This window comes from Sipha flava, unplaced genomic scaffold (assembly GCF_003268045.1).
Source record: "Sipha flava isolate LNK unplaced genomic scaffold, YSA_version1 1_pilon_pilon, whole genome shotgun sequence".
NCBI lineage: Eukaryota > Metazoa > Arthropoda > Insecta > Hemiptera > Aphididae > Sipha > Sipha flava.
In genome coordinates, this window is record NW_020272783.1 from 600830 (window position 1) to 614019 (window position 13190).

General features: G+C 32.0%; 1 protein-coding gene across 2 annotated transcripts in view; it reads left to right on the forward strand.

Annotated features, from left to right (window-relative positions):
* Positions 1–13190, forward strand: part of LOC112681965 (insulin gene enhancer protein ISL-2B) — a 49704-nt gene that overhangs the window by 16461 nt on the left and 20053 nt on the right. The window contains exon 3 of one of the 2 annotated variants that reach the window (XM_025552358.1): positions 12717–12930. In XM_025552358.1, coding sequence (XP_025408143.1) covers positions 12717–12930 — 214 coding nt within the window. The remainder of the gene's footprint in view (positions 1–12716; positions 12931–13190) is intronic. The other variant, XM_025552359.1, reaches the window with a different exon arrangement.

The window sequence follows — 13190 nt, forward strand, 5'->3', positions numbered from 1 at the left end:
TTTCAGAAAATGCTGCAGCTTCTTAATATATTCCTAAAAAGTTTTTTTGGGAAAACTTCTTTTCAATTCTATATTTTACGTATAGATAAAAAAAATCTTTGTAAAATATAATTATAATAATTTCGTTGCATATAAAGTATCAGTGATGAAGAGCATATATAACGATAATTTTTTTGTAATAATATAGTCAAAGAAGAAGTTCACATATTATAATATATTAAATTGAATTGTTTGAATCTAAAGGTATGTATAACACGCAAAAAGGGTTGGCGAAACGCCAGTTGGCCATCCCTGATATACGCATGTATATGTATAGGAAATATGCATACGAACACGTAGAAACTCATGGAGGGAGGGGTTTGCACAACAAACGAGGAATCCTGTATCTGCTCCTTTGCCGAAACAATACGAGTACATAATTTTGATTGCGCGGGGGGCGGTATGTCGATTGTGTATTCACATGTACATTAAGGGGCGTACAGATGGAGGGGGTTAGAATGAAAAATATGCACATCATGAATATTTTAACGTGTGTATAAAATGCAGTATTCGTCATTTTTTATGGAATCACAAAAACATACATTTTTCGTCCGAGGATGTATAAAAATAGATGTTTGATATTGACATAAGAACTATGTTTACAATTTAATCCTGCCTCCTCTTTATAAGAAAATTGAATGTACCCCACTGAAAAAAAAAAAAAGCTCTGCACGGTTTGGTCTAGATCGGTCCGGTCCCCTTGTTTAATAAAAAAAAATCAGTCCAGTCTGGTCCGTCCGCCTTCAGTATAATAAGATAATAATGGTCTTAATTTTGAACAACAATTTAATATGATATTATATAGTAAAATAATACCCAACATAATAATAATATTATGTTATTATAACTCAGATTATAATGTTTTGGGACATCAAATAGCTCGCGTCGCGTTTCTATCTGGTTTTATTGATGACATAATATTTACTCATTATAGTATTTAGAGCCAGAAATAGAAATTGAGTTAATGATTGTGAATTACCTTATCTGACATATGTATCATTTCCAAATGTGTGCAATATATATTGTGAACAATTTGATATTTTTATGGTTTTATATTTTATTTTGAACATTTTACGTCTTGATGTTGTACATTTTAACATTAGATGATTCATTAGGTAAAAATTTTTAAGCTTAATTTAAATAAAATAATATTACATACTACTAGGTGGCTATTTCCATGTTCACTATACTTGTAAACCAGGTCTCTTTTATCCAATAATTTATATTTTAAATCTTGCTAAAGTGTTATCTTTAAAAAATTGTTGTTTTTTTAATTATTTGAATTGACATATATAGCAGCCAGTATTTTGTGTCTATTATTATTTAGTCCGGTTTAGTCTTATCTAATATATTTTAATCGATTGTCTAATATAAAAATCTGTTCTAGATTGGTCTTATAACTACAAAATATTTAAGTAAGGTACAGTCTGATTTATGATCATTTTTTAAATATCGGTCTGGTGCAATCTAGTTTCATATTTTATTTCATTGGTCCGGTTTAAAAAAACGTACCGTGCAGAGCTAGAATAATATATGGGAATGATAAAAAATGTACAAATATAAATTTACAAATTCCAATACCTGTACGCTATTTTTATACGGACTCCTCTACGCTGGGATAAGAATAGTTCCATATCACCTTTTTTTAAAATTGTATCATCAATCGAATAATAAATACACGCGTGTAGTTATGTACCTGATGTGATGAAAAATCATTCAGTAGTAATAATACGCATAGATAAATAATGTCGAAAATCGTTATTTTCAATACGAACGTACTCATTCCACGTGCAACCGCATCGACATTTTCTTATTTCGTTACGCGAAATAGTCACCGGGTGGACTGCGCGCATTGCGACTGGCACGTTATCCTACCTCATAAATCTTAACACGCACATGTCGCCGTGAGGTATGGATATTCGCGTGTCTAGGTACTCGTCGACGATGTCATCACGATCGCCGCCGAAATCAGCTGATACGAGTGCACCGTAACGTTCATTATCTCGCGTTTACCCGTAGCAGTAGTCGCAGTGTTGTTGTTACGTAATATTTAAATCAAATACAATTATCATTAAGCTATTTTTTCTTCCTGTGATCATTACTATCGGTAACAACACTGTTCTTTATTTGAGTCGTTCTCTTTACGTTGCTCGCGCGCATAATATGCGTACATTGCACGACTTCACGAACGAGAACCTAAACGAGTTATGTGTACGACGAACCCGTCTCCGAGCGGCGGCGGCGGTTTTGGACGACAACGACTGTACGTCTAATTAAGCACCGCGTCGGTAACGGTGGGGAGCGGACAGCGGACAGGAGTGGGAATTAATTCGATCGCCGGCGCCGGCGTTATCGGGAACTGGATATTTCGTGTGTGCCGACGGCGGCGACACAGGACACATTGTACACACACACACACGTATATGTCGCACACGTACATTACGTACCTCTCGTCGACACTGCGCGATGTTATTTTGTATATTGTACATCGAAATCACGTTTATGTTTTTACAATAATCGTCTGCGAGCACCTCTGGTGGGTAAATATATTACACTTGCCCCCCTCCCGGCGCCCCGTGTTCCCACCGACGATGGCCGGCGGCCAAAAACTCGCGCCAATTGTCGCTCCGACAAACAGTAAAATAAAAAAAAAAAAAAAAAAATGAGAAAAAAATCCAACGAAAAAATGTCGGTTTACCTACTCGTACGTACACCGTACGTCTTGTTTTACCTGCAAATCTATACGTGTACGATCCGTCACGTTCAACTCGCGTACGCTTACCTGTATAATACGTCCATACATTGGTGAAACCGAAATTGGCTCATTACATTTACGTATGCGTACAAAAGAAAGCGAATGCGCAACGGAATAAGTATATAACATTAAATAATATAACGGTCCGGCGAGTGATTCACTACGATTGTCAATAAACTGTTAACATTGACTGTAGCCACCCAAGTGTGTTGAGAACCGTGAATTTTTTACGGGTACCCACCAACCCGTTATAACGCAGGGTGTCCCGAACCTGTTTGACAAACACGATAACTTTTGTTCTTGTTAGCATTATTATTATTAACACAATAACAACAAACAACATAGGCGTAACAGATTACTTATTAAAATAAAATATTATCAAGTACAAAATCATAGTATTTAAGATGTAAGAGATATTTTTTGTATGCTGTTGAATTGATTTACTTCATTGTATAACATTCAACAACCTTATCGCCCATCCATGTTATAGAACTGGAGCAGTCTGATCATGGGTGGCTGTAAATTGATGATCACACTTTTTGTACGCGTTTCAATTCCACATGATTCATACGAAATGTATTGAAAGAACTAACATGAACGCGAAAAAAAATAATTCAATTTTTTTTTTTTTTTGAAAAGATTCAATTATTCATTTTCTTTTTAAAAAGATTAATCTATTTCGTGCGCCGTAATCGATTTCGATTTCAATTTGAAAGTTGGCTTTGAACTCGAGAATAATCCGTTCAGTCGGTATATCCAGTAAGTACGATTTGGCCAATACCTATGGAATACGTCATAAAGATCGCAACGTTTTCAATCGTATTATCTGTGCGGCGATCGAACGCACGTGATTCGGGTTTCCGTTATGAATGGACGAGGGAGACCCGGTTTTCGTGCCGCGTGTATGTGTGTTTGCGCGCGCGCGCGTACGCTCACGGATTGGATGAAAAATGTTACTACTTACGGTGTAATGTATAAATATCGGATGTCACAGGCGCCACAAGTCCACCCACGTACCCCTGCGTGCGCGTATATCATTACATTATTAGGAAAAACGAGTCTTGGTCCGCCGTAGCGTCTGTTGTACGTACGAAAAACAATTCACGTCAGTCGTTACGTTAGGTCTCTCCGGAGTACATTTTTTTATTCTGATTTACATATGTGCCGACCGATCGTTTCAGATCGTCGGCTCTTTGCGTGTACATAAATACATGTTTTTATTTTATGTATATGTATACGTGTATTATTATTATTATTTTTTATAATAATATTTCCAATGGACAGAATTGCATACATACGTACCTTTATGTATACGCTAAGCATGTGTATATCTTTTGATAGATTTGTGTCGCGAATGACATAATATATACGTGTGTGTCTGTATGTTCAATTTTTATTCGTTGATTATTAATCACATGTACACGTTTAGCACTACGAACAATTTTTTCGTGTGTATAAACATATATATAAATTACCAATGCAACCATGTAGTACTTTCAATGTGTCAAAATGTTGTCTCTACGATCGTCACAGCAATAACACGAGATTTATAATTGTGTACACGTCAAAAACACCAATACCCTTAAAAATGTATTCATTTATGACACCGTGTACTTAACATTTGATGTTTAATACCTATCACGTAAAAATCACGTATTCTTTAGAATATTTTTTAATATTTTTCTTACCGTGTATCTTATAATCAATGCTGTACTTATGTTTAAAGAATATGCGTTCTACACATGAATACGATGAAAATTCGAATAAACTTCCAAAAATAACAGATATTTTGTGTATCGTTAAATTTGCAAATCGATATACTGATAACGATTAGCGCATACCTGCAGAAATGTCGACAATATTGCTGCGTTGCTGTTATAAAATTATTATGATTATGTAATCGTATCATAATCGCTGACTGGATAAATGACTACATTTTTTTTTCCGCTGATGGTTAAAATCAGTTGTCACAGTATTTTAATATTGCACATACGTATATATTTAACAGAAAAAAAAAATACCGAGTATACGTGCACGGCGTATACAGTAAACGGGTATTACGATCATCACTTTTTATACATGACGGAAGCTCAAACGCCTTTAATGTTACTAACTACTAAAACTACTATACCACTATAATTCCTGTTGTATATTACAACGTAGTGAGTGCGGTGAAAACGTCCCGACAAAAATGTAAATATACATATTTATAAATATATTATTCGAGCTAATCGAAAAGTCGAACTTTCCTCGGTTCATTTGTTATTCATATTCGCACACTATTTTGCGCACATACCTGACTAAATAGCTTCTACGAAATCTATCTATGATAATTAATTTTCTATTTGTTTACGCGGCAAAACTGCGGGTTATTAGTGTAATTTAATACGATTGGCCCGGAATTACTTTACAATACTTTTTATACTCTAAATATAGGTATACGTTACATCGATCTCATGAAATCAACGCCATTGCTGATTACGTGAATTTGATAATATGGCTACCGACTTTGATCATGCATTTCATGCACTCTGCAAATGTATGATTTTACAGTTGCCGAATAAGTGAATTTGGCAACGGCGTTGCTGGTTTCAGATTGTTTAAAAATATACAGAAGGTTATCTATCGTTTTTTTTAGTGTTCGTGAATAATTATAATATTAGTAGGTAGATACCTACCTACTACGTACGAATATACATTCGTAGGTAAATTATATACGTAAAAGCATAAGCATAAATCTACTTTAAATTACTTTAAAGTCGCTTGAACACCAAAAAATAAAATAATAAATGAAAGAAAATATATGTAGACCTATAACATATTGCATAATCATATTGGGTACAAGTATAAATATAGTATAAAGCAACCGTATTATGTACGCCTATTGTTATAACATAAAATTACCATTACCATTTTTGTATTTACAGAACAGAATATAAGTATATGTTTTTTTTCATCGTGCGGTAAAACGGTTTTTGCAAATTTCAAAAACAGTCTTTGTTCTTGAATCGGGAAAACATAACGAAAAAAGGAATTTTATGAGCTAAAATATAGTTCGAACAAAAAAAACAAACACCGAGGATTATACTAATTTGGAATGTAAGGATGTTAAGTACCTGAGGGGTACCATATGCGGGTATAAGCATATTATAATATTATGTATACCTTCAGGCTTTATACTATACTAGACATGTATTTTTATACTGCAATTTTAATTTCTATTCCAATTTATTTCAATAACATAATCTTGTTTTATGTGTCAACTGCAGTGCACCGGCGCCTGGATGGAGTCTCCTTATAATAAATGTATTGCCGGAATCCCATAATGCCCGCTTATACAAAACGAAAACATGGTTTTATACGTGTACCTTACATGAATACCAGGGCAACATCTACAGCTCTAATAGTTAAACATGATACTTGAAACTTTTAGACGTATATCACTATCGTGTATGTTTGTAAACGTGTATATTTCGAAATTTATGATTGATATATATTATTAATATTTAGAATTTGCACGTGAAACGTTCTTCTCATTAGTGTATCATTTAAATGATACACCAAATTTGGTATACCGACAAACGTGCGTACGTTTTTTATTAATATTTGACTCTATACGTATAAATTATACACTGATTTTCAGACACTTATGCGTTTACGTGTGTACTCGTACGCAGACGTGCTCATGTCGTAAAAATAAACGCATACTTATTCGTAATATAACTTTGTAATATTATATCATAATATATTATATTGTTTGACGACTCTATATATTATGCGTGCGGTATATTTAGAATCATGGTGTTAATTTTTCACGGTTATTAAATTACACTCAGCTGTAGCAGCGAGGGAATTGTCTACGTTTTTATTTTATTTTCCTTCAATTCGTTTCGATCGCAACATTTCGTAATCTAATTGTGCGCGCGTATGTTATTATTCTTTATGTGGATAGGTACACGTGTAATGCAGAATTACGGTTTGCGGACGATCACTGCAGTTGTCGGTTTTTTCTTATGGTGTACAGTGCAAAAAACACAAATATTAAAAGAATACAAAATATATTTGTTGTATACATCGACCGCCGAGCAAAATAAATACGTATCTATATACCTATAGAACTATACTAATTTACAGTTTAGCTGCAGACACCAGTTTGATCAAATTTTTAATAGGTAAATACACGTGAATGTAGTTAAATAACACCTATAGTTCGTTAAAAATCAAAACTAAATTAATACATAAGTACATAAAATTAGGCAATGAACATTCAGTATCATACATAGGAATTACATAATAAGACGATGTTGATAAATATTATAATAGTTGTCTTCGGTTAAATTAGAATGCAATATGAAATGTAATAACATTAGTGTATGATTTGGTTTCAAGATCACTGCAATGTGAAAATATAAGCCATGAAAACGAGTATTATGGATATAAAAATTAAACCACTATTATTTCGTCCGTATAAAAAGACCAAAGGACCAAAGGCGTATAAAGTAGTTACGGTTATACGGTTATTTATATTTGGCCTTTGGGTGTGTAGTATTTCTTTTGTTGCAGGTCGTTATTCTTTATACATGTGTACAGTAGATATTTTATTACACACGGAAAAAAGATATGTACTTATCTACGCGTGCATAAATTAAATACGATGCCGCACACTTTATTGATAATAGAATAATTTATATGCATAACTTGTTTTCTTTGGCCATATCGTTGCGACCGCGTGAATAAATTTAATGAATAACGTGAATAATGCTGAATAAATAGTGCTGTGCACTTATTCATATAGAATATATAAAGTAATAATTAGCGTTATCCTACTCGCAGGTACACAATACATAAAATATACGAGCGAAATTATATGTTACACAACAAATGTCATATTTACATCGAAGCCACTAGTTATTACTAGCCTGAAGATGTGCGTTTCTGCATCTGGATTTACCATACCTACGTAGACATATAGTCTATTATACTATAGACGATAGTAATAGTCATTGTGTATCTTCAAACGTATAAATATATGCTTGATTACGGTAATAGAACGAAGTATTATAAATTATAAAATTATAATTGAAACGTGTATTATACGTATATGTGTTTCAAATATTATTTCAATAATACTTATTATTTATAGTGATGTATGTTACATGATTTTTAATTGCTACACGTCTTCAATATTATAAATTGGAGAGTGAATTAATTTAGGTATTTTCATTGGCACATATTATTTTGTGATATTATTTGTTGAACGTATAATGTAATCCCCTATTACACGATGGACTTGAAAACTATATTGATCCTTGAACGTAGTCGTTTTAAAGATCAATATAATTTTCAAGTCAATCCCGTAATAAGGAATTACATTATACGTTCAACAAATATTTTCACGAAAATATCTTACTTAACCCTACATGATATTACAACAAAATTTATAATATTAAATTATAATAATCGATTTAACTTGGTTTAATAAGTAACATTATGATAAATTTAATTTTGAGCAAAATTATCCTGTATTTATTATTACATGTACGTAAATATATGAATCTAAATTTTATTCAGAAGTCATTCTTTAAATGTGGCTATAATTATAATATTTTTAATATTTGCAGTAATAGTAATTTTATTTTATCGATTATTTTGATAATATTTTCGCTATAAGAAATCACCCATCCGTAAATCCTAAATATTCAAAGAAATTATGCTAGAACTCGTGAATATTTATACATGAGGTTGTATTCAAAATCACTCGGCTGTGAATCCTACATATTATATACGTGTATACGCTAAATACTTTATGTTTTCAGTGTACATAATTAAGTTATATTTTTAATTAATTATTACGTGCGTTTTCAATAAAAATACATAGGTTTACAGTTATTATTCTTAAGAATAATAATTTGCATCATGTGTACATATATTGATTATTTATACTTCAAAAAAAAAAATAATAATTAATAATAATATATTACCAGTTTTCAAGTTTATGCCGAACAAAAAAATGAAATTTTAGGATAGTGCATGACAATAAATTAATATCTAAAGTAAACGATTATTTTATACATATTACATACATTCACGTAAAAATATATTAGTGATAATTGAAAAATATTTGATTGATCAGATATTCTACAGCTACGTGTAAATAATTCGTATTCCGTATTGTAGAAGTACACAGGTAGACTTTTTCAGTACATTTCTAGCATTCTGCAATCATTGCAGTTTCCGAATATGTGAATTCAGTAACGGCGTTTTTGAGTTACGCTCTGAATATAATAATAATAATCTTCTATAAACATATTATAATCGATTCGCGCATTGGATTTTCTTCTTTTTTCCGTATTTTCGACAGCTTTTACTTCTATTGAACACGTTTAAAATGCGTATAAGTAATCAATGGATTGTACGGACGCATTATTTTAATTATTTACATATACTCGTATTTACCGTCGACGCGACGACGACCAGGCCTTGATAATAAATGTATATCATTATTGTTATTACTATTATTGTTGTCGTGTTCGAAACACGTCGATCTCGTGTAAGTACAAACATGGCGGCGACACATCAAAGAAACGTTATCCGTTCACCGAACGGGTTCCGAACGGACGTACGCTTTTAACTCCGCCCCGGAGGGCTGTACCAATACACGACCAATAGCACGACAACCACGACGCCGTATGCATGCTGCGCGCACTACAATGCACACGTGTCTCTCTAAACGTTTGTATTTACGCGTAACAATGCGGTGAGCTCGATGGTGCGACGATGATGACGCCGAGGTGCATAGATCACGAACACCGTCAAGGGCGTATTTGAATTGAGGCCATGAGGGGGGGGGGGGGGGCGAAACTAATTTTTCTTCAATACAAACTTAAAAATGATTTACAGTTCATTACCTACAGCTCATGTTTCTGTTATAATGATGTACTAGTCATTTATATTCTTAATTATTTATACATTACATTTTTTTTAAATAAATCAATGTATTATATCAAAAATAATACGAGTCATGGGGGGGGGGGTGAATGTCCTCTTCGACCTCCCTCTCTCCCACAAATACGCCCTTGAACACCGTAATGTCGCCGTTTTTAACCATACCGTTTCCACTCGCCCTCGGTACAACAATAATAATATACGAATATATTTTACAGTATCCATAACAATTGCGGTCGTTGTGGTGACCTAGCTTTGAGATGTTACCCAATATAGTCATACGGTACGAGTAAGTCGATAGATCCGCGTAAAATTCAAGCAGTTAAGTCGTAATCGTATGAAAACAATTTTACAAAGAAATTATGAAACCATAGAGTTCAGATTTTTCTCTATTTAAAATTTTTTTTTGTGATTTTATTAGACTATAACGCGTTTAATAATGTTTCAAACAGAAAAATACATGAAATTGAAAAATATAAATTACCCCAAAATTTGGGGTAAATAAATTTTATATATTTAATATATTGTAATTTAGTATTTATTATTTATCTGATAGCACATAACTTTTTATTCTTCTACTATTAGCTTCAATATTATTATTATTATTATTCATATAAATATATTAATTTAATTACTTAATTATTTATTGTGTATTTTATTATATGGCATGTGTATATATATACATATATAGTTTTTATTTTCATTCTACAACAATCTTCAATTTTAATCAATGTCTATTTTTTAAATCGCATTTACTTATAGATACTATACCTTCGTATCTATTTTGATCACGGTATAGTAGCTTTATTCTTGTCTATCAAGAAAATCGCATGTAGGTTTACACACGAACGGTATAGTTACACAAATGTTACCTCATACAATATTCGAAAGATACTAAAATTTATTAGACTATATTTATGCATATATTATAATATATGCCAACGGTTTACTTGACGATATTTTAGGTTTTTCTGTTTTACCTCACCAGATTATATTACCTATAAATCTCACTATTTTTCGTGGGGTTCTGTATTTTTTCCGTGTATAAAATGTATACATATACCTATAATATTATATACACATGTATTCTGTTGCATAGTAATGTATATACGATTGTATTCCAAGTAATACAAATCCATACAATCCTATTACGTTTCTCATAAATACAAAATCCATTGTATATATGGTAGGTATACCTATAGTTATACGCATATACGTGCTTCACTATTCGTCACCACCGAGTAGTTATTCAATATGTGTAATATAGTAACTTGGAATATTTATCATACATACAATATTATATTATAACACATACATATTTACATATAATAAACGATATATATTGATATGAATGCATATATATATATATATATATATATATATATGCAAAAACCTTTGAGCGTATAGGCGTATATTTCTTAGCTCTTTACATATTGCATTTATGCACGCGCAAATATTCAAATTTTAATCCTCGTTACGTCGTGTATACATGTATATTTTGGTAAACTATCTGCCATTTCCCATCCCTATAGTATATATACTTTAACTTGAGCTGATTTTGCCTATACTCATGTATAGGCATCCTATACATATATACGAGAACTGCTCCGCAAGTGCACGTAAGACACAAATCACGGCCAACGCATTTGTCACAATAAAACACATACACACACACTGAATATAAATATATATAGATACATGAGGTGCCTAAAACTGTATATATGTATACATTTTACTATAAAAACTTTTAATTTACTGCGTGCGGAAATGTATAGGAGGTAACCGGCGTTATAATAAAACGCACGCGCCATGAATAATAATAATAATAAAACGAATCTAAATTTATCGACATCGCCGCGGCCGGTATATATGTATATTATATTCTTTTGGACGTTATAATGTTAAAATGGCGAATAAAAAGTACATTATATGCGTGTCTTACAGATCGTAAATGTTTACAAGCTGTGACAAAAAATCTGTTTATAAAAATGAGTCTTATCAAACGAGTTATAAGAAATGTACACATGTATAAATTTATAAATAAAATAAGGATTGATGTAGGTTGTGGTGATGCGTTACATAAAAACAACGATATATAATATAGTACGCATGCAAATATAGTAATAATATCAATAGTGTAATTTTTATTTTATATTTAAGTTTATAGGCACATATTTGGTAAAAAATATAGCTTTGTAAATACAGCTTTATGTATAGATGTTCCGTGACATTTACAATAGTTCTAAGTAACAAGGGATGAATTATTAAATCTGCATTATTGAGTTACGTAAAAAATTAGTAAATGTAGGTAATATAATCTTATAATAATGCGCTGTAATTACATAGTTACGTATATTTTCATATTCATATACCTTGTATGTGAAAATTCGATTATTTTTTTTTTTTTACTGTGGTAAATATTATGAAAATATCCAAAATATCGTGAGCTACGTAGTAAATACTCTTACACCACTTAGTTACCTTTTACGTAAACGTCCGTGGTATCTACTCGTATGTACTATAGAAGTAATTACGATATTATAATGAATTGCTTCTACTCCTCCTCGAAATATGTATATATATATATACAAATAAGTACACCTATACAGTGGCGTAGCCAAGGGGGAACTGAGGAGGCTGAAGCACCTCCCCTAAAACGTTAAGAAAATTATATTAATGGTCTATGAAAATCGCTAAAAAAAATAAAAATATAAAATATTTAAAAATGTTAGTATTAACACTTTATAGCTATCTATCTGTGGTAGTAGGTATTTAATACATATAATGTTGTGCATCGGTTGCGAAAAAACTAAACCACTATTGTTTAAAAATTGATCAGCTTCTGATGAAGAAAAATCCTGGCTACGCCACTGCATTTATATGACCTATATAATATTATGTTTTATACTCTGCACGCGCTTTATTGCTGTATTGCCCGATTTGACACGAGCAGCGTATAGATTTTATTTAAAATCAGGTGTGTTTTTGTTAAATTTTTCAGAACGACGGCGGTTGAGTCTGTGCGTGGGCTGTGGCGGCGCGATAAATGACCAGTACATACTGAAGGTGGCCCCGGACTTGGAGTGGCACGCGGCGTGCCTCAAATGTGCTGAGTGCCATCAGTTTTTGGACGAACATTGTACCTGTTTCGTGAGGGACGGGAAAACCTATTGTAAATTAGACTATGTCAGGTAAACCGTTGTTATTATCATACTATTGGGTTGTTTAATTATTTATTTATTTATTATTTTTTTTCAAAACATTTATTTTAAAAACATTCGTACCATATGATATCGAATTTAAGTGCATGTACTTAGAAAACGAGGGGTTTGTATTTGATGCTCTATGATGAAACCGAGATTTGCTTAAGACGAGTGATTTCTTTTTAACATCAATAACCTACTCGTTTTATAGCAAACATCCACTCATTTTGTGTACATTCTATATAGTT